At 38.5% G+C, this 26,779-nt stretch overlaps 1 protein-coding gene across 1 annotated transcript; it reads left to right on the top strand.

Annotated features, from left to right (window-relative positions):
• On the top strand, positions 1–26,779 carry LOC107584476 (RING1 and YY1-binding protein B-like). The gene is made up of 5 exons (XM_016271112.1): positions 1–208; positions 828–953; positions 21,034–21,300; positions 21,385–21,480; positions 24,538–26,779. Exons 1-5 carry the CDS (start codon positions 183–185, stop codon positions 24,785–24,787), a joined length of 765 nt encoding a protein of 254 aa, XP_016126598.1. The 5' UTR covers positions 1–182; the 3' UTR covers positions 24,788–26,779.

The raw sequence follows: 26,779 nt of genomic DNA, 5'->3' as shown, positions 1-26,779 counted from the left end.
AGTCTCTTCGCCCTGCCTAGAGTCAGTCAGTCAGTCAGTCAGGGGAAGGCGAGTCTGCCTGCAAGCGCTTCTCTCTGTGTAGATCCACCAGACGTACACTTACACGCTCACACGGACCTTCGAACACAATTATTGTTCATTACTGAACCCTTTTCGCTCTTTTGAGAGTCTGTTTTTCCACAATGGGCGACAAAAAGAGCCCGACCAGGTAAGAAAGCGTCAACAGTCGGTAGTTTCCGAAGCGATTTTGGTGTCCGCGCGGCTGTGTGTTTTTCGCTCGGTGGATATCCCGATGCTTTTCTCGAGGAGTGTTTCTCCTTTCTCTCGGAAATAAGCGCAGCTATGGCGGCTTTCTCTTCTTCACAGAGGACTCTAAACATGACTCGGTACCTCTCAGACAAAGAGATTTTTTTCCTACGGGTTACGCCTGGCCTCTTCGGACGCGGTTTTTAATCGAAGTTTGCCGTTAAATGGACGGTTTTTGACATTCAATTTCACGTCGTTCACCGACGCGATATCTTTAGCTCGCCAGCTAACGCTAGCAGCCGTGCCAGCGGACACCAATCTAGACCCTTTAAGTGTATACTATCTGTTAAGCCCGGTGACTAGGAGCTACGGAGAATAACCGTGGCTAGTTAGCTGGTTAGCGTGTATTTCAGGTTCTAATAAACCGTCCTCGCACGTCATGACTCGGATTTTCTGTCACTTTTCTGTGCCACTTCAGTTACGTTAAACGCATTCGAGACGGTGTAAGTCAAGGTGTAGGATGTTAGGGGGCAAACGTGGAAGTTGACCTTAATGATTTGGGCTTCTTTTTGTTATTTAAGGCCAAAAAGACAAGCCAAACCGACAGCGGAAGACGGATTTTGGGACTGTAGCGTGTGCACTTTCAGAAACAGTGCCGAAGCCTTCAAATGCAGCATCTGTGATGTACGGAAGGGCACGTCTACCAGGTATGGGCATTTACGCTGGATTCTGCAGCATTGCGATCCTGATCTCATCACTAATGCAGCTGAATTCGATGCTTTACTTGTTGATTTGCTCTTTAAGATTCATAGAAACGCCAGTCCTCTCATGCAAGTTAAATGTAATTTATTCAGTCTGATGACTGGCACTAGATTGAGTTTGGCAGCCAGCCTGTGCTGTCATTGCAGTGGCAGGCAAACTTTCTTTGTCTTGCATTAGCTCGAACACAATTTATTGCTTTGCATTTGCGTGCAAATGCTTTGAATGCAGCTCCGTGATCATGCAAGCTTGCTGCAGTGTTTGCATGTGTGGCTCCAGTCAGATTTGCCATTGAACGTTGTGGCTGGCATCTGTTGGGTTTGATCAAAGGTGTTTAATGTCTGGGTGTGTTTATATGCTGTCAAGCTATTATAGAGACGTTTGCTGTTCAGATCCAGAACAGTAAACAAAATTTATTGGGTTTTTCTTGTCTTTTTAATGTGGTTGAAACGGTTTAAAGGTCAATCAGGTGTCAGAAATTATTGTTCTGTCTTCAGGATGTTATGTTGTAACAGGTCTGTAAGTGAAACAGTTTCTGCTTGATTTAAGAATTGGAGTAACATGCTGCCCATTTGTAATAGCAGTATAGCTAAGAGCAAAGAATCAGACCTTAATTTTGTCTAATTAGATGATTGCTGTGTCTGTGTAGTTCTGTTGGAAGCTGTCACTAACAGGTCTAAGTGTGCTCACGAAGGTCATTTAATCAAGTGGTTCTCATTCTTTGTCCTGGAAGACTGTGTTTTGGAGGTCACCCTTATTTGACCCCTAGTTCAGGATGTCTGGTTGGTTTTTGAAAGCTGCATAGATGCATCCTTGTGCTACCTATGATATCCCACAAAAAATTACTACTGTTAAACAATTTAACCATGTGGAACAACTTTATTGATATCTACAGCACTTTAACGCTCCCTGGCTTACAGTTCTCTGCCATTTATTTTTTTTTTTTTTTGCTCTATGTTCTTCACATTCTTCACATCACTGTTCACTGAAAGGTTTTTGGGAACCCTAAATCGATTCTTTAATGGCATTGCTGTGAAACCCCCCTTTTTTATGAGTGACTGCGTTTTGCGTGCTGTATCGCAGGGGATATATTTTAAGATAATATTTTAAGTACGGTAAATAGGGGAGACATCCAAAATGTGCAGTGCTGGGGTACTCCAAACCAGGATTGAGAACTGTTGATTAAATCAACAAATGAATGTGTTCGGATTGCCTGAAATGCCATCACGGTCATATTCCTGTAAGCGAATGTAGCTGTCTACCCTCAGTTACGTATGTTCTACGTCTGTCTGTGCTGCGCTGTTTATGATGTGTGAACCCGCCAACACTTCTCATCAGCTGACTGATGTGGTGTCTACAGCTATGAGTAATATGCGGCCGCACGCAGTAATCCCCGTGCTCTAACCTTTTCATCTGCTCTTTTACACCCAGTGCTTTCCTGACATTTGGGGGAAAGAAGAGGTGTTGGGAGAACTCAGACACTCCAAAACGGCGTATTTGTCAATAACAATTAGTTCGTTAATTCCCTTTCGAAACCGAGCACAGCTCATGGATCTGTTTGCCGAAAGCAGGCGCGTTACTTTCGTAGTAATGACAGGAAATGATGCCATGCATTTCGGAAACCCCTCGTCTCACTCTAGCTGGCAGAAGCCCAGCTCCTATCAGTCTGCTAAATAGAAATCGCATGGTATTGCTTATGAGAGCCGCTCTGTCTCTGTTTGATCTGTGCTGTCAAGCTTTGATGGATGCGATTGTTTGCTGATGTAAGAAGCCTGGCTCCCTTTGTAATGAGGACTAATTAGCCATCTTGTCCACGTTTGATGTATTCCAGTGGTGCACGGGAGGGAGCGCGGGGCGCTCGCAGAGAAACGATGCGCTCTCTTACAAGTGTGTAGCAGTTTATGCTCCCATCTCAGCACCTTTTATCTCTGTTTTCCCTCAATGAATGGGTCTTTGTGGTGTGATAACGCATTCCACTCACCAATTATTTTATCTTTGTTGGTCTTTGGAGTTCAAAGAATGCAGAGACCCCCTGTGCAAGATGCTTGTAAATTAGCGGTGCATGTTTTTTTGTCATGTAAAGAAGGTCTGTTTAAAGCGCCAGGATTGTTGCGGAGCTTAATCTTATTCCTGAGCACTTTGGATTCGGGCTGATCGATTTTTTTTTTTTCGTGCAGCGTGAACTTGGCTGCCGTGGACTTTTGAAATGATAATTAAAGGCAAATTTTAGGGAAAAATGTTAATTGAGCATAACTGAGTCTCTTTTGCCCAACTGACTCACTAACGGACCTCATAAAGGTTTGGACGTCCACTTGTGTACTGGGCAATTTGACACTCGACAGTGTGCTAATGAAGTGTTGAATGAATTATATGTATGGCTTTCATGTAGGGCTGAACGATTTTGGAAAATAATATAATTTTTTTTACCAATATTGCGATTGCGATTTAATATGCAATTATTTTTTAAAGCTCTTTATGTTCTGTATTATTCAACAAAGACAAGCTATAAATCATTGTATAGTATACCCAACACACTATTAGATAGATTAAACATAAATGTTCTTTTCAGACTCCCAAATAATTTCACTAAACATTATGAAAAATGTATACTTTTTTAATTTAAAAAACACCTGCATCACTTTGAAACATTGAAAAATAGCATAGAGAGAATAACTTATTATTATTATTATTATTATTATTATTCTCTCGCTGTTATTTATTTATTTTTTGTGGGTTTCATGCTGTCCGCTAAGGCATAGGACACACACAGGCTTTCCTCCTCACCGACGACACTAAACACCGTGTCTACACCGGACGCGAGTGGCAAAATACAGTAGAACCATTATAATCAGTGGCACGGTGTACACTGGATGCGATGCGACACGACAAAACCCGACATTAAACTGATGCCTCGTTCTATTTATGATGTACTGACACAAATTTAAAATGATTTGCAATGGTCACTTTGTCGCGTACAGTGTCGAGCTGCTGCGGCGCGACGTGTCAACTGTAGCGTCCGGTATAGACACCGTGAGTGAAGCCGAGAGCAAGATATGCCTCGTCATATTTTCTGCATTTAGCTTTTAAATGACCAGCACCTGCCTGGGTCTGTGCGACTTCATCTATGGCTTTTCTCTTCCCTTTCACAAACTGATCCATCTCCCATTCTAAGTTACGTCCTTTGGCTGTTTACTGTTTTATTTCTTTTCTTTTTCTGCTGATGGCCCGCGCTCGACTTGAATCAGTGCTGCTTAGACCGATCGTGTGCGTGATCAAAGTACTGCGAGAGCTATAAGAGTGCGCGGACGTCTCCTTATGCTTTCTCTCGCCGTACTTTGATGTCATACACCGATCGCTCTTCAAGTCGAACACACCTCCTTTACTCTCGCGTGTCACGTGACCGAGCGTAATCGCAGCCTCTGTGATTGAAAAATCGCGTTATTTCATATCGCGATATTATCGCAAATGCAATTAATCGTTCAACCCTACTTTCATGCTTGTGTATTCGCAACTTGCAGGATTGTATGAGTTGGAAGACATCTTTGCTGGAGGGCATGTCTCTCACAGTTTTTCCCACACAGCAGCTGCACACTTCATAGACTCATTCACTTTGTGTTTCCATGGCAGTAGAGGTTATCTATGGTCATGCTACTGTCAACCCGGCAGAAATTTGTACTGCATCACTGTGGGCTTGTTGCATGATATGTAAGTAGTTGTTTGGTCTGTATATTATTTGTGATGTTGCACTTTTTGGATTTGAGCTAATTTGAACTAAAAAAACACTCTCAAGCCTAAAGGAAAGCCTAAAACAATCTTCTTTCCTCTGAGCCCATCAAAATCAAATGTCCTCACGCAGCATTCCTTGCAGATCATGTTTTAATATTACATTGGAATCCTGAGAACAGAAGTGAAGAATGTGACACCTTGTTTCAGCATCAGATTCTGTGGTTTCTGTGTTCTAAGATGCATATCAGTCACCCACAGGTTAGAGGGAAGAATCCATTAGGGGATTCTTAAGTTGATTGACGTGCCGGATCAGGGGGGAGTGCCATTTGGCCTTTGCGTTACCTTGATCTTCAACGCTGGTGTACTTTTACTTCCCCCTGAAGCTCCTTGCCAGGTCCCAGCCAAAGTTTTTCCTCCTTTACACAAGTGTCCAAGTATTTTTTTCCCTTCTTTATTCAAAATAGATAGGCTAATCAAATGCAAAACCACAAGAAACATTTTACCACATTATATGAAGTGAATCTGATTTCGAATGTCAATTTGAGTCCTTTTAAAGCTCACACATGACAAGAATGTTTAGTCTGTTAACATTAGCAAATTTGAATAATTTATTTTTTACAACATTTATTAATGTAGGGTAATGGTAATTTATACTTTTGGTCATCATTAATTCATGTTAGTTTATAACACATTAATGTTAATTTATACAACTTGAAATGTTAATGCAGTGTTTCCCAACCGGGGTGCCGTCTGTCGAGAGCAGGAGTGCCGTGTAAAAAAAATCATTTTTTAATATTTTTAAATTGCTAAACGGTTCAAAAAAAGCATCTATTATATAATATCCATTTCTGATATCGCCAATAATTAGAGATGCACCGAAATTCCGGCTGCCGAGAATGAGTTCACCGCTCAGGTTTCACTTTCATGTGGTGTGACGCTCTGCGTATTATCCGCTCTATGCATGTGCGCTCCGCTCAGTCGCTCCACTCGTATACCGTTCATGCTCATCGGAACCGCAAAGTCCATTCAAAAATTGAGCTGACAGGAAACATGGATGTAGTACAGTATCGTTTCTGTCTGCAATAGCCCTACTGTGTTGTAACATGGTGTGGTATATATGGGCAACTCTGGTAACGCTGCCCTCTCATTCATTGATCTGCTAACCGATATGTTGTGCTCGCGTGTTCTGATAATAATAGCTTTCTAGGACTAAACATTATTTGGATAATTGATAAAAAAAAAAAAAAGTTAAATATCTTACCCCTACTGCTAGACCTACCTGAAAAACTAAAAAGCAATTTATTAAATACGAAGGCCTGTCGTTATTTTTTATTTGTGCTATCATTATTAATTTCTTTATTTGTTCTTATTTTATTACTGACTGCTTACTTGTCATTTTTTAATTCAATTTAAAGTTTGAAATCTCGTGCTACTGCACCAAAATTACCCCACTGTAAAATTAAAAAAACACTGAGTGAGCAAAAATTTGTGAGATAGCTGGTTATAATGGAAATTAAATAATGTTTACATATGTATAAAAGCCTACATTAAAATCTGTCATATAAATTGGTCTCTTCATTAGAAATTAGCCTACTGATTGCACCATTGATGGACAATTTAAAAAAAAAATAATATTAAAAATATCTGTATGACATTATATTCTGCGGTTCTTCCCTGTTGTACCGAATATCTATACTTTTCAAATTATATCAAAGTTAGAAATTCAAATATTGTGACAATTAATTTTGTAGGGTGCCACAAATTTGTTAAAATTTCCAAAGGGTGCCGCGACTAAAAAAAGGTTGGGAAACACTGTGTTAATGTATTAGCATATGTAGAAATTAACATTTAACCGAGACTATTAAATGCTGTGAAAGTTTTGTTCACTGTTAGTTCATGAAACCTAATGCATTAACTTAAAGGGATAGTTCACCCAAAAATGAAAATTTGATGTTTATCTGCTTACCCACAGGGCATCCAAGATGTTTGTGACTTTGTTTCTTCAGTAGAACACGTATGATGATTTTTAACACAAACCGTTGCAGTCTATCAGTCGTATAATGCATGGCAATGGTAACAAAATCTATGAGAGTAAAAAAAAACATGCAGAGACAAATCCAAATTAAACCCTGTGGCTCGTGACGACACATTGATGTCCTAAGACACGAAACGATCGGTTTGTGCCAGAAACCGAACAGTATTTATATAATTTTTTCCTCTAATACACCATTGTTCAATTGTCTTTGGGCGTGCGCACGGCATCCGGTGCGTGAGATGTGTACGCGCTCTGGCGTACGACATCATGTGTCGTAAATGAACAGTCGATGAATTACACTTTTCTGATAATAGAATATTGAAGTGGAGATCGCTAAACAGCAAGCGGTTTTTTCAGAAAGCAAGCGCGTTTATCCAGTGGAGAGAGAGCGTGTGCACAGGGTTGCCAGGTTCACAAAGATAAGTAGTACATTTAGCAGATATTTCCGTATTGTGCACGTGTGAAGCTGTGTTTTGGGGATTACGTCTCTTTATATCAGGCAACCCAGTTGTGTTCCTCTGTGGCCAGATTAAACCTTGTTGTAGCCTATATATGTTCTATTCATTATTTTTTAGAAACCTCGCACTTTTCTACTCAATTTTAAACGTTGTAAAATTTGTAACAAATTAAGCACGGTCCACTGCTGCACACGTTCCACAATATCGATACAGGGCCAGCTGTATCGATACTCGTATCGTCATATCGATATTTTGAACACAGCACTAGTACCGAAGTACCGGGTCTTTTGACAACACTATTGTGAACCTTTAAAGCAGGATCTAAAAATATATATGGTCTTTTTATAAAATGCATTTTATACATATTATACATTTAACTAAAGGATCCTTTCATTTTTCACCCTTTACTCGTACTGCACAAAAAGTGGTTCAGTAACGTTGAATGTTACAGGGACTGATTATTTTTGGTTTGCATATGGTGGTGTGTTCTTATTGACAGCTTTCCTAAAAAATATATCCTATTCCTAAAATAAGAACTATCCCAATATATTGCCTTGCTTACAGTATCGCAACATATCGTATCGCAACCCCATGTATCGTGATATGTATCGTATCACCAGATTCTTGCCAAAACACAGCCCTATTATTGATAAAGCATACACAGGACAAAACATTACAGATTTAGATGGTATGCAGTGTGCAACTTTTGTGCAGAATTTGCTCTCCCAGTGCTTCTACAGCAGCATACATAGTTTTTTTATTTAAAGGGAATGTGTGTTTACTTTTGTGCATCACATGCTCATAGTTGATCAGTCGCATGCATATTTACAGAAAACAAGATCTACTGATTGGCATAGGTTGTTCTGATGTGTTATTTCATTTGCACTGAATGAGAACTGCAGAGCTGCCACTTATTGTATTTCTGTTGATTGGCCAGACCAGATCTTTTACTATGACATTTTACAGAATCCTTTCATTGAATTTGCAGAGAGATACTTTGCTGAAACGTTTTAGAGTCACTGAATCAAAACGGAGTTGTTTTCAACATTCCATGTTCAACGAGTTTCAGTGTTGACAGTCTCTCTCTGATGTGAAGATAGGCACATAGAGCAAGCAGATGGAATATTAAGTATGTCATGGTGCACAAATTCATAGATCTGTTCAGCTGATGTGGTTCTTTCCTGATTTGATGGGAAATTGAGGTTTTAAGTGTCTTTTTCCACTTGGGATAACATGAAATTGTCTTGACACTATTGATTCGTGAAATCAACAAGGATGGCTTAGATTCGGTGTGTGTAATTGATGAAGCAGAGATTTACAATCCAGTAATTTTCTTCGCCATTGCTTGAGTGCAGATTGTTGAGGATAATGAAATTACATAATCAGGCGGTGCTAACACTGTCAAATTCTCCCATGCATCTACAAACACACTGTGACACACTTTTGCTTATTCACAGTTATGAGCATTTAGACCTGCTTTAAACCACATGCATAAGCTTTTAATCTATACCAGTGTGTTAATTTAGGGTTTAAAACTTCTTAATGAGATTGTAGACATTTAAGCGAATCAGCACAATAGTCATCTTTCACTGAAAATGAGAAAGATCGGAATACACAGATGGGATTTTAGTCTTGTAGAGTTCAAATAGAGATGTTGAGTAGTGATAGGTTAATATATCAGCCAGGCTGATTTATCACAAAATATCGGGCAATTTTGTCATTTGGGATTGGCAGAATCTACCAACAGATGAACATGTTGTTTTAAAATGTTGTAGTCAGCAATTAACTTGGATACAAAATGTATGCAGTTATATGTACATTTCTTTTGTTGTCATTAAATTGTGTTGTATGAAATGAGATCCAAAGGTTTGAGACTACCAGTTAAAATGCATCTATTTTTAATAGGGCTGGGTAAAAAAATATCGATATCTCGATTTTAATCGATTCTCATTTTTCCGAAACAAAATCGATTCTTAAATCCCAAGAATCAATTAGTGTAGCCTGTTTTCAATATATCGCGATAAGCATTGTGCTTTGGTACTTTTAATATAAAACAAAGTCTCAGATTTCAAATTCTGTCCATTGTATCTAAACAGTATTCAAACAATAAATGCTGTTTTGGCGCTGTTTAATGTGGAGTGACAGATCGCTGTAGCGTCTCAGATCATCTCCTCCACATTAATACCAGTTTCATAAACATGACTAAACATCAGAAGGTAAGTTAAAAGAAAGAGTACAACTTTACAATCCGTATCCTGTCTCATGTAATCACTCAATCAGTGTTTCAGCCGCGCAAAGACGTCAATATAACGGCTTGTAAACAATGTCACGTAACGTCACATTTACCTCAGTAAAAACACATTCGGTGACCATAAACTCATTAGTCAGCTAGAAAACAAACTGTAGAGATGGGCATTTTGCTAAATATATGCACCATATAATATATTCATTATAACTTTTACTGTTCTTCAATGTTTTGTTTTTTTTATGACAGCCACCATTTAAATATTTGTATTAAAAAAACTAATTGAAGTAGAAATATTATGTAATTGTAACTTTTTATTATAAAAACTTCATTAAGTCAGTTTTAACCTTGATTATTATAGTAATGTAACTGACTCTCATGTAGCCTATATTTTACAGCATTAGTTAAGATAATTTTCCTTGAGAAAATTTGGCATGTGTAGCCCTACCTGATATATATCCAAAATAATCGATATAGAATCGAATCGAATCGCAAGCTTGTGAATGAGAATCGAATCGAAACATGAAATTTGTCAAAACCCAGCCCTAATTTTTAATGTAATTTTACATTTATTGTACTTTTTAATTTTTATTATCAGCATAATCTTCTGCTTCTAGTAAAAATTTAATTATATTGTTTACAGTGGGATCCAAAAGTCTGAGACGCTAGTGAAAATGTTTTGTTGTATCTAATATATATATATTTTTTAATAATTTGTTTTCTGCATAATAATTTGAATGGAAAGTTGATTTGAAACAAGTGCATTCATTTTTAGAAATAAATTTTTTAGTGACCGCAGCACTTCACAAACTTGTACAGAACCTGATAATCAAATTCTCATTTGTTTTACATAATATTTGATTTATACTTTTTAAATGGGTTTGAAGAATCCCAGCTTTTCAGTGTATTTTTAGTCTTTTTTTCAACCCCACTGAACACCATCCTCCCTGCCCTGGTGATAGGTTGACACTTAGTATTGAGTTTGAACCAAATGTGTGTGTGTGTGTTTGGGTGGGCTGAAATTGGCCTGAAAGTGATTTAGCAACAGAAATTGCTGGCCGTGTGATTCTGAAGGGAGGCAGATGACAAGGCACCAGGGAGGAGATAAAAAAGGGACCAAAAGAATAGAGAGAGTGAATGAATGCAAGAGAGCGAGTGAGCAAGTGTGCGTGTTGTACGTGTGTGCGCTGTGAGGAGGGGGTTGTGGGCCACTGCATGCTGAGTTTGATGGACGGCTCTGTTGGGATGTGCTCTCTCAGCCAAGAGCCTCTCAGAGGGAAGGCAGAATGGAGCACATCATTACCCAGCGCAGGGAAACACTGGGCTCACCCTCCTTAAACTCTCGCTGTCCTCCTCCTCCTCGCCCGTCACATGTCATTCAGTCAGTGGAGCAGAGGAGGCTGCCGTTCGCCTGACTCATGCATATATCACGTAACCAGTCAGTGACGTTCGGTGACCACACTTAATCAGCTAACTGAGTAGAAACTGAAGCCGTTTCGATTGAGGGACTCTGCCTCACTGTAGTCTGTGGCGCTGATGAAGATGGTAAGGCAGACAATGGAAGCCGATGTGACTGACAGCTAGTCTCGATATGAGCTGGAATCTGTTTTTGCCGGAGGAAATATAAAGCCATTACTATCTGCAGCTCTGCTTGTATATAGATGTTAGCGCTAAGAGGATTAGTCAGCTTACTTTATTGCTTGCTGATGTGTTTTTCTATGACATATTGAAATTCTTCAGAGCAGAGAGGGCATGGATTCGCAGATAACATATGAAGGTGATGGGCGAGGGTAACATCTTTTCAGTGAACTCTTCATGTGAAGGTTTTATTTTACAACAGCAGGCCTATTGGAAAACGCATGCAATATACCAAATCAAGCAACATCAACAAATGCTGCTAGAACCATTTTTTTTTATTAATTGTAAACACTTTTTGACAACCAGCCTCCAAATAGTTGTTCCTGTTGTTTTAATATTTTATTAAAATTCATTCAGAAATGCCTTTAAATTACACTATTATATTCTCTCTAATGCAGTCACTTTTTTTAAGTGTGACTTTAGTGTTCAAATACTTTGGTGGCCCACAGCCTTCAGATAGTTAAGTGTGGGAGTACATCGGTATTGAAACTTTTCTCTAGTGGTTGACCGATATATCGGCCGATATTTGGCATTTTTTAAATATCGGCATCGGCCGATAAGTTTTCCTGTTTGGCCGATGCGTTCGAGGCTTTTACTTTAACGGTGCGACAGACTTCAATTTTGACGGCGCTGAAAACGGCAGCACCTGAGCACACAGTGTTTACATTCTCCCTCTTGTTTGCTGTTGTCGTTCAGTTCTGTCTAATATGGATTATCTAATACGTATGTCTAATAATCAGATAGAACGGTTAAACAAAGGAATTAAAATGTATACACAAAGTATTATAACGATTGCTTTTATATTATTAGTAATAGAAAGGCAAACATTATAATACTTTCTTGTTTGCCATCAGCATTCAGCAAATATGCATTTATATCATTTGAACAAATCTTTGAATGTCTAATAAACATCTAATTTCAAAAACCTTGCAAACTTAGTCGGATCCAGTTGTGAGATCTTGTGAAGTGTGCATGTGTATCCTGCATGATCGCGTGTTCTCTGCGTGACGGTGACGATCCGTGAGAATTTAATGTGGACAGGAGGAGATTTCAGCTTCACTGGAGATGTGCGATTGACAAACTTTAAACTCGTGATTTTAAATTATGCTGCACTTTATGCATTTGCCCACTGTCATTTTCACTGTGTGCTGTATGTAAAATGAGTGTTACCTTGGCTTTATTTGAAAAAAATATGATTAATGCACACAAACTTCCCAGAATACTGAGTACCCTGTTGGTTACAGTGTTTATTTCCTTTTTAATTATAGTTTTATTAAATATTTATTTATTTGTGAAAAATACTTTATCTAAAGTATAAGTATGTTTATGTAACACCATTTATTTTTTTTTATCGATTTTCTAATTATTTCAAATTTCTTAAATATTAATGAAAATAAATAAAATTATATCGGCCATCAGCCACCCTGCTTTCCAAGATATCGGCATTGGCTGTCAAAAAACTCAGTGAAAAAGTGAATCACAAAGGAGCAGTTCAGCGACAAGATGTGGTTTTGAGCGCTTAACAAAAAGTGCTTCATTGTTGCATTTCTCCTTATTAGTTTAGTAGAGCAGGCCAGTCTAGACATAAATATTCAATAAATTGTTGTTGAATAGGGTGCATATTGCACAGTCTTTAGCTTATTCATACTGTTTTGAAAAGTGACCTGTAATTATACAGGTCAGAGGCAAAGGCAGCACTCAAGGTTGTGTGAATCAGATAGAAAAGGGATCACTCTTTCAGGTCGTCATATGAAAAGAAACATGGCAAGCCTCTGCTGATAGATGGATCCTTGTGTGCTAAACACAAACACTACACCTGGTTTGCTGTCTGAGTGATGAGGGGAATAGAGCGGTTTCCTTTGGTGAAAGGTCAGACAACACAGGAAGCCTTCTCTTGGATGGATCAGAAAGAGATGTTTAGAGAAAAAGAAACATTATTTTTATCGCTTCCTTTTTGCTAGTTATAAACAGGCCCACTCAGAGTCTGTGCTTGATTTCCAAATACAAAATGCCAATCATATTTATTTTTTTTAATGACACTCGAGGAACAAATCTGTTGTTTGTTGTTACTTGCAAACATATTTTTCTTGTATTTTTTTAATGAATTTGAATCTTTTTGTCCAATTTAATTTATTTTGATGTTCATTTAATGTCTATTAAACAGTCTGTGACATTTGTGTTTTTAAACATTAAGAAATGTTGTTCATGTATAAAATGAATAGAAAACTAAATAATTGGTTTGACCTCCTGAGGGTGATACTCAATCATTTTCTGTTTTCTGCTACTTAAAAAAGTGCAAAATGCAGAACAAAAAGAAAGGAAAGAAAGAAAAAAAGCCAGCAGATTGCATTTAGGCCACTAGTTGGTGTTTTTATTTTATTTATTTTTCTACACTATCAGCTAAATGCGTTTTCACATTCACATCCATGTCTAGAGAGCAGTTAGATATCACAGTTAGATTTTTCACCACAGCTGAGATCTTCTCCCCAGAGAGCAATTTCCTCAGGGAAGAGAGGGCAGAGTCCCTCCAGAAGGTGGAGATGAATGTTTAATGTCCTCCATCCAGTTCTCTAGGTGCTCTCTTCACTATCTCCGTTCTGTACAGCAGGCACAGAGCCACTAATCGCTTAGTAGAATGGCTTATGGGAGCCCGGTCCCAGAGCTTGTTCAACACACGCACACATGGCAGCTTCATCATCCCCCACCAGCCAAACGCTTAATGCTGCTACGCCAGAGGATCAAGGCGCTCCGCAAACTGTCACTGCACATAACTGTCGCGTTTGCCGTGATGTTAAATCTAGTGGAGAATCTCACGAATGCTGTCAGGAAATGTCTAAAAAAATCTAGCGTATTTTTAGGACAAATATGAGTGCTTTGCATTGGTTTTTTTTACGTTCAGAGTCCTCCATCTGAGCTTAATTAAATCCGTAGGCTCTGTAGAGAGTCTGGAATCAGGTTAACTAGCCTTGTCCTTTAAATGACAACAGATTGCTTTTTAGATTGCAGTCTGCCTATAAAGGTGCAGCCTTGTAGTCCAGTACCATGCATAAGTAGCAGATATGTATCCCATTGACCTATTTGTCCTCTCTCCAGGCCACTTTGTGCCCCCACAGCATGCAAGAGTCAATGACCATGATTGCCTGGTTATCCTGCACTTGAAATGGTGAGCTGTTAATTGAGCGCTTTTTTGTAGCCTCTCTTCACTGGAGCGTTCTCTCATTCTGTCTTGCCTCTACAAGCAATCTGTTTCATTTAACGCTGCCATAATTTACTGCACCACTAACATTTGTGTAACTGATGCCTAGACCGGAGTCTCGCGGAAATGCCAACCGCTCCAGGAATCAAAGAGCCTCCATGTGCGGTGTTAGTAATTACAGCGCATCAGTTTAAAGTGACACATGCCACTGTGGGGGTCTTTTCAGACCAAGGCTTGTTTTCACACAAACTTACATTTAGAAAATGACCAGTTGTATATTTGAATTTGTTTAATTTGTATAATGTAATGGAAAAAGTGCATAACCGTCGTGATAACCTTTAGTTTTAAATAAAACTAATTTTCCTAGCCTAAGGTGTTGGTTGCAGCTGGGCCCAGATCTTTACAATGTGACTGTTGGATCTTGAAGTTTGTGAAGGGTTTCTTATTTTTAATGATCCATGCCTTTTCAATTGGTTTAATCTGAGGTTTTCCTTTTGCTCATGTTGGTTTCTGTCCAACAAGGGCTTGTTGAGCACTAGGACTATGTTTGGAATGGAATACTAGCGTCATACTTGCTGTTTGCAGCAAAGGAAAAGTTAGTATGCTGGAACACATTGCATATTTAATTCATCAAGTGGCATTCATTTAGTTTCTGGAAGTAAATATGAATATTTCACATTTTTAATCCATTTTTGCATAACTTCTTGGGTTTAGAGCCAGATTTAATGAGATGTTGTACAGTAAATCATAATTTATGTTTCTTCCAGTTCATTGGTCAAACTTTAAATGGAAGGACAAGTCAAGTGCTTTACTTTGCACTGCATTGTGGGATACAGTGTTCTATATTGTACAGATTTTCTCAAATGTAGGTCAACCGGATGTTCGATGCATAAAGGAAATGTACTATGCACAGTAATCGTACTACGTACTGCAGAAGCATCATTTAATTTGATGCAAATGAAAATAAGCCTGTGAGGAAGAGAGATACAGTCCATTGAGTAGTTTGGAATATTTGTCTTAATGTGTCATTTTTCCAGCACGCGTTTTCTGTTTTCTAAATGATGGACACCGAAGCATACAAGAGTGCATTGTCCCTTACGGCCTCATTTTCATTTAAGCCAAATTAAATGTGGCATATGCCCTGACTTATCCATAGTAAGAGTAGTATGGTTTTCCAAAACAACCACAATGACCTCTCTCATCCAGCTTCATTCAGGTTTCCCTCGACTTGGCAACGTCTGTTTGCTAATGTGAGTTTGGTCAGTGTCCATCTCAAACTGTGTGCCGTTCCACTTTTCCCACTGGAGTGATGCCACCTGTGTTCATACACAAGTCCCAGTCAACAGGGCAAGGTTGTGATGAGGCGGTCATGTGTCGATCAGTAAATAATGCATTGTGTGGTTTTTGTCGTGCTCGGGGAGTGTTGACAGCAGTCCTGACATGCCAGTGAGCTCTCGTGGCTGAGTTACAGCTGGCACTGATTCATAGCTCAAACGCTTGGCCTGTTTCTGTCTTACTGAGCTGCCCCTGATACAAATCTCCCCGCGTGGCAGGAAATCCACTGAGGGGAGGTGAATCAAATCAGTCACAGGCCTGTCCGGCACTAGACTCCTGGGCTAACCTCAAGTTGGAAGGGATTTCTAGATCCCCCCCCCTCAGGAGGTGAACTAAGCCATGTACCTGTTAAGTGGAGGATTGTGCACTTTTGACAAATCCCTGGTCTGGATTAGAGCGAATTCCCCAGTGCTCAAGGTACTACAGGTGATGGACTTAACGATGCAACTGTCCTTGGCTTGTGGTAGTACTGGTGTGTGATGAACTGATTGTTCTCATAAACCTTAGTCTGGGTAACACCATATTTATTTTTGACAGGAATGAAAATGAGACCGTGAAGGATAGAAGTACAAGTACATTCAGTGGATTGTACTGTTGTTTAACAACATACCGACAGTTCAGCTGACGAAACGTATTTCTAAAAAAACTTTAAAGAGACAAAAACTCCATAAAACAGTTTTAAAAGTTGGGAGCTGTGAAAATTACCCGATTTAGGACCTTTTATACAGTAAATGCTATTGTAAAGATTTTAGGTCACAAACTCCTTTTCATCCGCATTAAATTTAATTATGGTATCTAACCTGATAAGGAGATACATTTGTTGTTAACTAGCTAATAAATAGGCTGCTTAAAACCTGTAACAATGTTGCCAAAATACGTTGTCATTATAATTCATAGATACCGGCAGTTGTCCGTGACATCCATCAGATTTAAATATTAAGACTAGAAGATTACTTTGGGAGTTGTGCAAAATAACAACAACTATTATAAATATAATAAAACTTATATAATTACTTTATTATATTAACTAAATATTTATTGATTAGTGTTGCCAAAAGTACCGACCGCGAGACCATTCGGTACTGAAATTTAAAAAATGTCCATTTAAAAAAATCTGCTGAACAGTGTTCAAATGTTAGCGGGAAATGGACGGTTTTAAAATTTCAGTACCGAATGGTATCGCGGTCGGTACTTTTGACAACACTATTATATATCACTGTTTTTACCATTGATGAAGGCAATAAGGCATAAGAAGCTATGCATTACAGTCATTTTTTATCATGGTAAAGAGTATTTTAGACACTAAAGCCATGGAAAAATCACTTTAATGCATGACCTCTCATGACTTAAACCTCTATTACATCTCATGGCATGATGTTTTTTTCATCTTCTGGACTTGGAATGTTGCCTGTATAACATTAATTTAACTTTGTATATTTTCACTTCTTCAATTGTTTACTTTTCTTCCATTATTCTGCAGTGTGTTAGTTCCTGATCTTTGTTTTTCTTGCCTTGACCAGCGCAGACCCAATGCACACTATTCCCACATGCTCTAAAAGATGCTCTCCAGTATCCTTTGCCAGCGGGCCCTGAAGCTCATCTAGATTCCTCGCAGAGGTTGTATTGATTGGAGTTGTGCTGGCCTCTTGAACATGATTCCCCATTATGAGGGATTGATTGGCTTCTCATTGGCTGGTCTCCGTGAGAAAGGCGGCTGTATCCTATCAGTCATAGGGAGTGAAAGAACCATCTCTAAGTGCCATAGGTTTTCTTAAAATCTCCGATAGACAGCTGTTTGTTTTATCTATTGGTTTTGAGTTGAAGGGCATCAACAGGACCAGCGGGTCACTAGATCGCTAGAGCTGCTTCTGTCAGTACTTCAATATTGTATTCTGACTTATTTATTATTCTATGACTGCTTACACTCCTAATCAGGCACAGCATGATTCTAGCGATAACCTGTTGTGACAAAGGCTGTGCAGACTCATTTTCCTATGTCATTGCTTTCACGAAATTTGCCTTAAGACTTATTTTCAGTGGTTAAGTCCATACAATGGCACAGCACAATGCATTGGCTGAGCATGTTTGTGCACTTACGTAGAGTATGTATCTGGCCTTAATTTTTCATTCATAAGTTTTGGAAATCTAACCACAATGTAAACAGCTAAACATTCGCAACTGTGACTGATCTAAAATATTGAGGTGAAGAGGACTCCCAAGTCTAAATGTTTAGACAAAGCAAAAAACACTCGTGGGCTTCGGCTCTTCCCCCATGATCAGTTGAAATCCTCTGTTACCCCCAGCTGCTGCCAGATGTTGGCCATTATGCTTGAGGAACGTGAGCTGGCTCAGGCTGCATGGCGCTCTGCCTCAGATCTCAGACACAGCCCCTCGGCTTTTAATTAACTCAGCACCACGCAGAGGAGAGAGAGCCTCCAGTGCACAGCCGCTGCCTGTCTTTCCACCATTGCAGAATGTGTGTGTGTGTGAGCATAGAAGCGCACAAAAGGTTTCCTCAGCTACATAGATACTATGCATTAGTAAAGAATAGTGGTTACCACGGATCACAAAACTCACTGTTCGGATCATTTTATAGGTCTTGATAATTTTTTGGATCAGCAAGTAAAAAAATTTTATCAATGTAACTTTCTAGTGTAACTGCTTTCCATTTATTACTTAAAGCACACTTTAAGTACTTCAATGCACGATGCATGAAAACTAGTAGCCTAACTAAGAAAGTTCAAACAAGATTAAAGGCAAGTGAACAGTCAGTGTAAAAAAAAAAAACAACGTACACAAATTACAAGTATAGATAAACACAAATTTACAGGTCTCAGACACAGACAGCAGCAAGTATTTATAGGCTGCTGTCCCTTTAAGACCTGATGCACGAATCCAATATAATGATACACATCCAAATTCTTTCTGAGCTGCTATTGTTCACTTAATACATAACCGTCTGCGTTTATGAGAATGATTGCTGAGATGGGTATTTTGGCATAAATTTGTGTGTGTAAACACACAAACATGTCTGTCTGAAATGCGCCTCTGTGTGTGCACAGAAAAAAAAAAGTGTAATGTGTAAATTGGCAAGACGAAAGGCATACAAATAGTTAACTATAACTATGATGTTATATTTTGCAATTAATCCGCGAATCACATGCATGCCGAACCGTGGGTTCTGGTTCGTACAGATCAACTGTGATCCATTCAACCCCTAGTAAAGAAATTCTATTCATCGTACCTGGTAACATTTTATCCTGGTGTATTTATGATGCATGTGAGAATAGGTGAATATTGTGCATTTTTTGTGATCACTGTTCTCACACTGTTCTTTACACTCAGAAATTGCTAGTAAAATAATTATAAAGAAAGGGCAAGTAAAACATTCAATTAAACATGATATTTTGAAGTAGAAAACCTGAAATAGTATTTTCTTATAAAACTCTGCTATAAACATCGTTTTTCTGCACGCGCTGAATTAAAGTGACAGCGCATTATTCGCGGTAAAAATGAACATGGATTGACATGGAAATTTAGTAATTACACAATAAATGCATATAATTAAAGTCTACTGTTTCACAGTCAAGACATGGCTTTTTGGCTAGATTTAAAACAAGGAAAAGTGCACTTTTAGATAAACAAGGCAATAATAGATGGCACTCGTGGTGGTAGTTAAACAAAGTTATATTTATTGAGTTTAAACATGAATGTCTATGAAAGATTGTATTACTGTACTGTGATAAAAGAGAATCACAATGCTGAAAAAGCATTTTCAGAAACATTGTTTGGATTTGAAATCAAAATAATGGATAAATGTTGTGTTTGTGGTAAACAGCCGCGGATCAGGAGCAGACTGCAACGCTCCTGCCAGATTGATCCTGTGTGAAAGCAAAATGAGTCCGTGCTGCTGAGTCCATGCTGCTTCTGCACCGCATACACATACTGAGGCAACGCCACAAAGAGCTCTATGACCAATGCATGGCAAAAAAAAAAACCTGGACATGGGATTTTTTTTTTCTGCCATATGTCTATTCTAGAGACATTTTGTTGCAGCTTTACTTAGTGATTATTTTGCCTTATGTCTGTTCTAGAGACGTGTTACAGCTTTTTGATAAAGCTCTAATTGGTTTTCTTTTGGAAATATGTTTCAAATTCACACTGAATGCATTAATGACTGTAAAGCATGTCTGTGTGTGTCAAAATCGTGATTAAAAAATCGAAATAAAAATTGCGACAAAATCGCAAAATTGATCAAAGAAATTGCGATATATGTAAAAAATAATAATGTTTTTAATCTTTTTGAGTAAACGTTTGCCTTTCTGTGCAAGTTTTGATGCAGGGGCCGGTTTATTTCAGAGGACTACCAGATTGAAAACCGCTTTCTATCCGGTTTGTGGCAAATGAGGGCGAACCTTCTAGCTAATCTGATTAGTCTGTATGACAATGACATGCTGCAAATGTCCCACCCTATGATCCTCACAGTCATTTATTAAAGGAGGAGAGTAATGAGATTACACATTCAGCAGACCCACACAGCTGGCGATGGGCCGTCATCACATTCGGGAGACCAGTGAAAGGGTTTTAGTCACTGAAATGCCTGCGGAGGGCTTTATCTGGCTAGGTATGTCTTAATGTCTTCACCACAATCCACAGAATCTGTGTTTGATTATGGTTTTGTGTAAACACTGGCTGAGGTGAATTACGTGCGGACGTGTGATGGGAAGCAGATGTGTTTTGGTAGTGTACATTATTGTCCAGTGAGTGGTGCTTGATATCACAGTTATGCATACTTGAAATTAGATTTTTGAATGATTCTTTTACCAAATAAGTTGGTCTGATATATTCATGTTGGGCTACATGAATGGTACCTTAAGTGAAACGGATGGTAGTTTTTCAAAAACAAAAATACATGTTGTTTGAGCTGTAGATGTCTAAACTTTTCCAGTTGTTTAGTGATTATTCATCTCTTCTAGATGAATGAGTTTCTGGTTAAATGTTGCTAACCTAATTTAAGTTTGCTCCAAATAAAACGGTCTTTTTCAGTCTGTTTAATGGTTTTAAAAAATAAAATACTTTTGTTCACTCTAGTCTTCTGTTGTCATGCATAATTTGAAGTGAAGTAGCTATACTTTCAGAAAAGTGTGTATTTTAACTTGTATATCCTGGTTGAGTGCATTTCACCATAGATTTCTGCTGAAGCTGTATTTTACTGTAAATGCAATGGTTTGTTAAACCCAAAACATTCATTGAAAAGGATACATTACATTACTTCAGGCTTTAGATATTGAACTTGTGCTTGTCTATAACCTCCAGGCTCAGCAGTTAAGTGAAGAGTTTTCAGCAGAGTTAATGCCACTCTGATACTCACTATCAACTCTGTTCGGCCCCACAGGAAACCCAGGATAAACTCCCAGCTGGTGGCACAGCAGGTGGCCCAGCAGTACGCCATTCCTCCTCCCCCAAAGAAAGAGAAGAAGGAAAAGTCTGAGAGGCCTGAGAAAGATCGAGCCGAGGGGGAGCGTCCCGACAGAAATCCCCATGACACCGAACACACGGACAAGGACAAGAGCGAGAAGGAGCAGCCTGACAAAGAGAAGAAGGACAGAGAGAAGGAAATCACCCCAGCCATCATAAAGAAACCCAACAGCAAAAAGAGCAAGTACGTTAGTCACCAATAAGAATGTGAGAAACTTCTGACTTTCTGCTTTATGGAACGAGTAACCAAAAAAGTGTCTCTTCACAGACCCAAGTCAGACAGCCATCAAAGCCCACCCAGTGAACGAAACAGCATTCAATCTGGCAAATCCACAACCAAGACCAAGAACTCCCACATCTCCAGGTATCTCACCTTCATCTTTGCATTTAATCTTTTTTTTTTTTTAATTTTTTTTTGAAGTGATGACAGGATCATTTAGCAACGAAGCATGAGTGGAGAGGGGTAACAGCAGCTCACTGCATTCTGGAATGACAAATCCACTGTTTCCTTCTCACTGTTGAGAGAAACCCTGATCAATATTTGTGATCAGTTACCTCTCCACTGTAAAGTTCTTTTAATGTGTGCTGCTAAACACGAATATGTATAAAATGAAATCATGTTTGTGAAATTCCCATCAAGTTGAATTGAGGCTGTTCTTGGCTAATGCTGTAAAAAAGCTGGTATGGTCAATTAATTTTCTTTCCTTTTTTTACTCCTTCATTCACTTTTTCTTTTGCTCACTTGTTCTTTTTTTTATATATTGAAAGCAGCGTAACTGTTTTCATTATTGATAATAATAATAAATGTTTCTTGAGCACCAAATCAACATAGAATGATTTCTGAAGGATCATGTGACGAAATTTACCAATCCCAAACTTTTGAATGGTGGTGTGTTAATATTGTCCTGTTAACAAGTAATCCTTGTAGAGTTTTGGACTTTTCGTTGTTCATTTCGGCTCCCCTGCTCCACAGGGCTCCAGACTGCAATTGAATGATCGCATTTTGCGCAAGTTTGCCAGTATGAATTGTGTTAGAGAAAATCAGTGAGAATGTTGGTTTAGTTTGTCATTTTGAGGGTTCTGATCAGATGCTGGTACCCAAAGCGCTGCTCCTCAGCACTGCTCTCATACTCTGGAAAGGTGAAGACACTTCTTTTAGCACTAGTCACTTTCATACAGTCTCATAAAGATGCTTAATGCTGTCATTTAAAAGCCAAAATAATGGTAGTGTGATGATGATGATAATAACTGCAGCTGAAGGTCTGGCTTGCGAATGTGTTGTAAGTCACTCTGACAGTGAACAAAGCTGGCAGACAGCAGTGACGAACGTCACTGTAGAAAGTGCTCTGATTCACAAATGCCTCTCTCTCTCTCTGTCTGTGTCTGTCTCTTTCTCTCTGAATGTCGTGGGCTGATCTCAATTGAGCAGCACAGTTTTACTCCCCCACACGCCCTGTTGGCTGCCGTCCCACCATTCTGTTTCTGTCTGCTTCTGCCAGCAGAGCTCATTGTGTCACATTGTCTTGGAGGCATACTAACAACTGAGGCTAATGCCAATCAATGAGATTTAGCTTTGTGCTTTTGCCATGCACACAACCCTGGAAACATGTCTCAGTTTTTTTTAAAGATTTAGTAGTGGTCTTTTTGTGTAAATGTCAGTTTTGGTGATGTTTAACTTTTGAAATGTATGCTTTTGAGTGTTAATCTGGCTGATCTCTGTTAGTCTTTGCATGCTTGCTTGGTTTCTGATGTTTGGGAAATGTGAACCTGACCTTATTTTCTCAAAATCATCTTTTCATCTCAAATTTCTGAATACCAAGCAGTGTTTAGGGAATGTTACTCCTAAGTGTTAGCACTAATAAAGTTACTTGATTTTGTTGTTACTTACTGTAGGTTAGGTACTTTTGTCTTTTGCGTTAAAGGCTGTGTGGGTGGACTGTTTTTACTGTGGACAAGTGTTTGTCCCCTAAACATGGTTTGCATGCAACGACCATATCCCTGTCCTTTTCTGCATTTAAATCAAAATCATGCAAATACTGTGAAAGGTGAAACAGGACTTGCCCCCCATTGTCTAACCATTGAAACCTCATTGTTTGTAATGTGGGCCCAGAGAGAATCTGTAGTGGGGGTTTTTTTCCCCACCATTTTTTTCACTGGTTTATGTAATCTTATAAAACTATTTATTTGATATTTAATACTGTTTTTTATTTATTTTTTTTATTTTTTTTTTAAATATACCATACCATTCACAAAGTCTGCATTTATTTGGTCACAAATACGTGTAATTTTTGCTAATAAAATATTGAAATATTTATGCTGCTAAAAATGTATTTAAAATATTTTAAAATGCAATTTATTCCTGTGATTGCAGTACTGAAATTTCAGTATGTTACTTAAGTCTTTTATTCATTAGAAATCATTCTAATATGCTGATTTGGTGCTCAAGAAATATACATTTTCTTATTGTGATTGTCATTGTAAATAGGCCTGTTGCAATAATCAATATATCGACTTGTCGCGCAATATATGTACATGACCTCAATCATTTTTGGTGACGCAATTTATCGCCCATTATATTTACTTAAAAATTAATGTCACCATGTTTTGTGCATTCCACTTGCGCCTGTGTCTTTTGCAGCTTCTCGTACATAACGTGGTGTAGTCATGAGGTGCTAGTTCAAATTTTAAAAATGCTTCTACAAAAAAAAGTTTCATCTGCAGATATGGCCTTGTTTACGGTCATCTGACTGCTAAGTAGTGATTGTTTTTTCAGCAATAGTGTGCACCCTTAATTTACAGAGAGAAGAAGGTCAGGGGAAAATTCTTTGTGCATTTTTCTTTTTTTCTACTTGTTACTTTGCACTTTTTGTTAGAAAATGTTTATTTACTATTTATTCAAGTTTTTTAAGGTATCTAATATTTTGATACTTAATTTCCATGATCTAAATATTCTTAAGAATTAAAAGTTTGTTGTCATTTGGAAGTGTGTTGGCCTTCTTGCATTATTATGCCGTTACATTTTGATTATATATTCAGTGGCATAAAATGGTCTTTAAAATGACAATAATATCGCTTATCGCAATTATTTCTGGGGCAATATATCACACAACAAAAAGTTGTTATCGTGACAGGCCTAATTGTAAACAGTTGTGCTGCTTAATACTTTTATGGAAACCGTGATAAATGAATATATAAATAAATCCATTTGTCATAATTCTCCTGCCTTACCTGCTTTAATACATTTGATAATAAAATTGCAAAGAATAAACATGAAACATGAATTGTATCTTCATTTGAAAAATTAAAGTCATGAATATACAGAAATATGTTGCTTCACTCTCTTTACATCCAAAAAGTGATCTAAATTGCGTTCTTTGTCGCACTACCCTCCTGAATATTTCTCTCTGCCTCCAATCTGCAGGCCCAAGCTGAAGAACATTGACAGGAGCACAGCCCAGCAGCTGGCCATCACAGTGGGGAACGTCACAGTGATCATAACAGACTTTAAGGAGAAGACCCGCACCTCCTCCACCTCGTCCTCCACAGTGACCTCAAGCACCGGCTCTGAAAAGCAGCACCAGAGCTCCGGTTCCGAGAGCATGGACAAGGGCTCATCCCGTGCATCGACACCAAAGGGAGAACTCTCGGTCGGGCACGATGAGTCATTCTGAGCACCACAGCCGCTGTCGAGACAGCAGGGATGTACTTTGCCTCCATTTCCCCTCACCTTGCCCTGAGCCAACTCATATTCATTTCTGTCACTGAAAGAGGAACATACGGTCCTCTTACCCACACACACTCAACATACCTACACATACATTTGTGTGAATGGTGCAACCATAGTGGACCGTGGATTTGGGCCGTTGGGCAAACTGTCCCTCCTTTCCCTTCCTAGAGACATCCCACTCTTGTATGTATTGTTTTATATTTGTATGTGGATGTGCAGCTGAATCAACATTTTTGTTTTGTTAAAAAAAAAATCTATATGTAAATGTCCGCTGTGCACAGTAACCACCAACAATTTAACTATTCTGGACCATTACTGCTCTTATTTATTATGTTGCATCTTTCTACTTTTAGAGATTGTTTTGTTTTTGTTTTTTGGTTAAAGGTTTTTTTCAGCTAAAGTAGCTCAAGCCAACGGCTCCCCTTTAGTGTTGAAACAATTTTTCCGGAAATTCCTGAGAAACTTCTCACAATGGTGCTAGCTACACTGTGAAATGGTTTCAGTCCTCAGACTGACGTTCACACCTTAGAAACAGATCCCTCTGCTCCTGAAAACAATGGAGATATTTGTGTCCTGGTGTCAGGCTGCGTTCTTCTGTTGCTTTGTTTTGGGATTTTTTTCCATTTTGCGAGACTGATCTGAACATTTGTGCACTGGGGGTCCCCGAGATCTGGTTTCGTCAACATGCTAAACGGATGATGTTTTACACCCGTTTCGTTATGGAGAAGACAGCTGGGATTCACAAACTGCAAGAAGACATTGCGAGCATGATGTGTGAGCTTTGGATTTGATCATTCGCAGATGAACTGAGCTTTCTTAACACTCTCTTGGCTTAACGTCTGGTTTTGCAATTGTATTCAGAACATTTTGTTTGACAGCATTTGTTGTCCTTCATGGTCTACATATGATGTATTGTAAAAACACTAAAAGGGTTTGACGTCTCAAGGGTCCGTAGGCCTTTAAAGTTGAAGAACTACTTTTGCGTTTTCTTGCTATTTTTGATCGAAAAAAACGGATTGTAATCTTAGGGCTTTACTCGGCCTTGTTTTAATCTGAAGACAGACTTGTGACATTTTCCCATTATTTTCAGAAACCTAGATGATGGTGAGCAGTGCAGTATTTACTAAAACAGTCCCAGCGCTAGAAATAAGAGACATTGTGCTGAACATGAACTGTCGCTGAATGCATGGGAACTGTCACAAGCATTCAGCACTAACATTTTTCAATTTGTTTACTTAAGAGTCATGAAAAATTGACGCGCGCATGATTTCACACAATATTCCCGCTCCACATTAACTCGAGATGTCTAGCTGGCGCTCCCACAATTCTCAAAGTCAGCATATCTTCCCTTTGAACTGTATTAAACCTGTACAGAGTATGTGTATATGATATGAGTTTTATTTATTGAAGGACCAAAGGAATTTGATATTGATGACATGCTAGGCAAATGAATAATTCAAAATGTAATTACCATACGTGTGATATAACATTTTAATAAAGTCTAATATAATCCATTTCAAATGTGTAATTCTTGTCCTCTTGATATATGCAGAATATTTGTGTACTTGTAAATTCATAGACATTCAATCTGTAAAGACAACACTGACTTTTGTCACTGTACTGCGTGTTCATTCTGGAATGGCATAGAATTATTACAGTAAACTCCCATCAAGCTGTTTTTTTCCCTCTGCAAATACTTTGTATGTTTTGAAATGAAGAGATAAATGGACATTTTGATCTACTGGCAACTTTGATGCTTTGAATAGGTTACTGCTTTTGTTACCAGCTCCTTCCATTAGGAGGAGTAGACCGATGAAAGCATCGTGTATAAATGAAGACTTCACTGGGTTGTTTTGCAAGGGTAACTGTGTGTCTTGATTATATATATATTTGTGATGTTAACCAACCAAACCCGGTATTGATTGTTGGATACAAA

The sequence above is a fragment of the Sinocyclocheilus grahami genome, unplaced genomic scaffold (genome assembly GCF_001515645.1).
Source record: "Sinocyclocheilus grahami isolate Dianchi unplaced genomic scaffold, SAMN03320097.WGS_v1.1 scaffold60.1, whole genome shotgun sequence".
Taxonomy (NCBI): domain Eukaryota; kingdom Metazoa; phylum Chordata; class Actinopteri; order Cypriniformes; family Cyprinidae; genus Sinocyclocheilus; species Sinocyclocheilus grahami.
The sequence above is the reverse complement of the archived record's forward strand: the minus strand, read 5'-3'. Positions and strand labels throughout refer to the sequence as shown.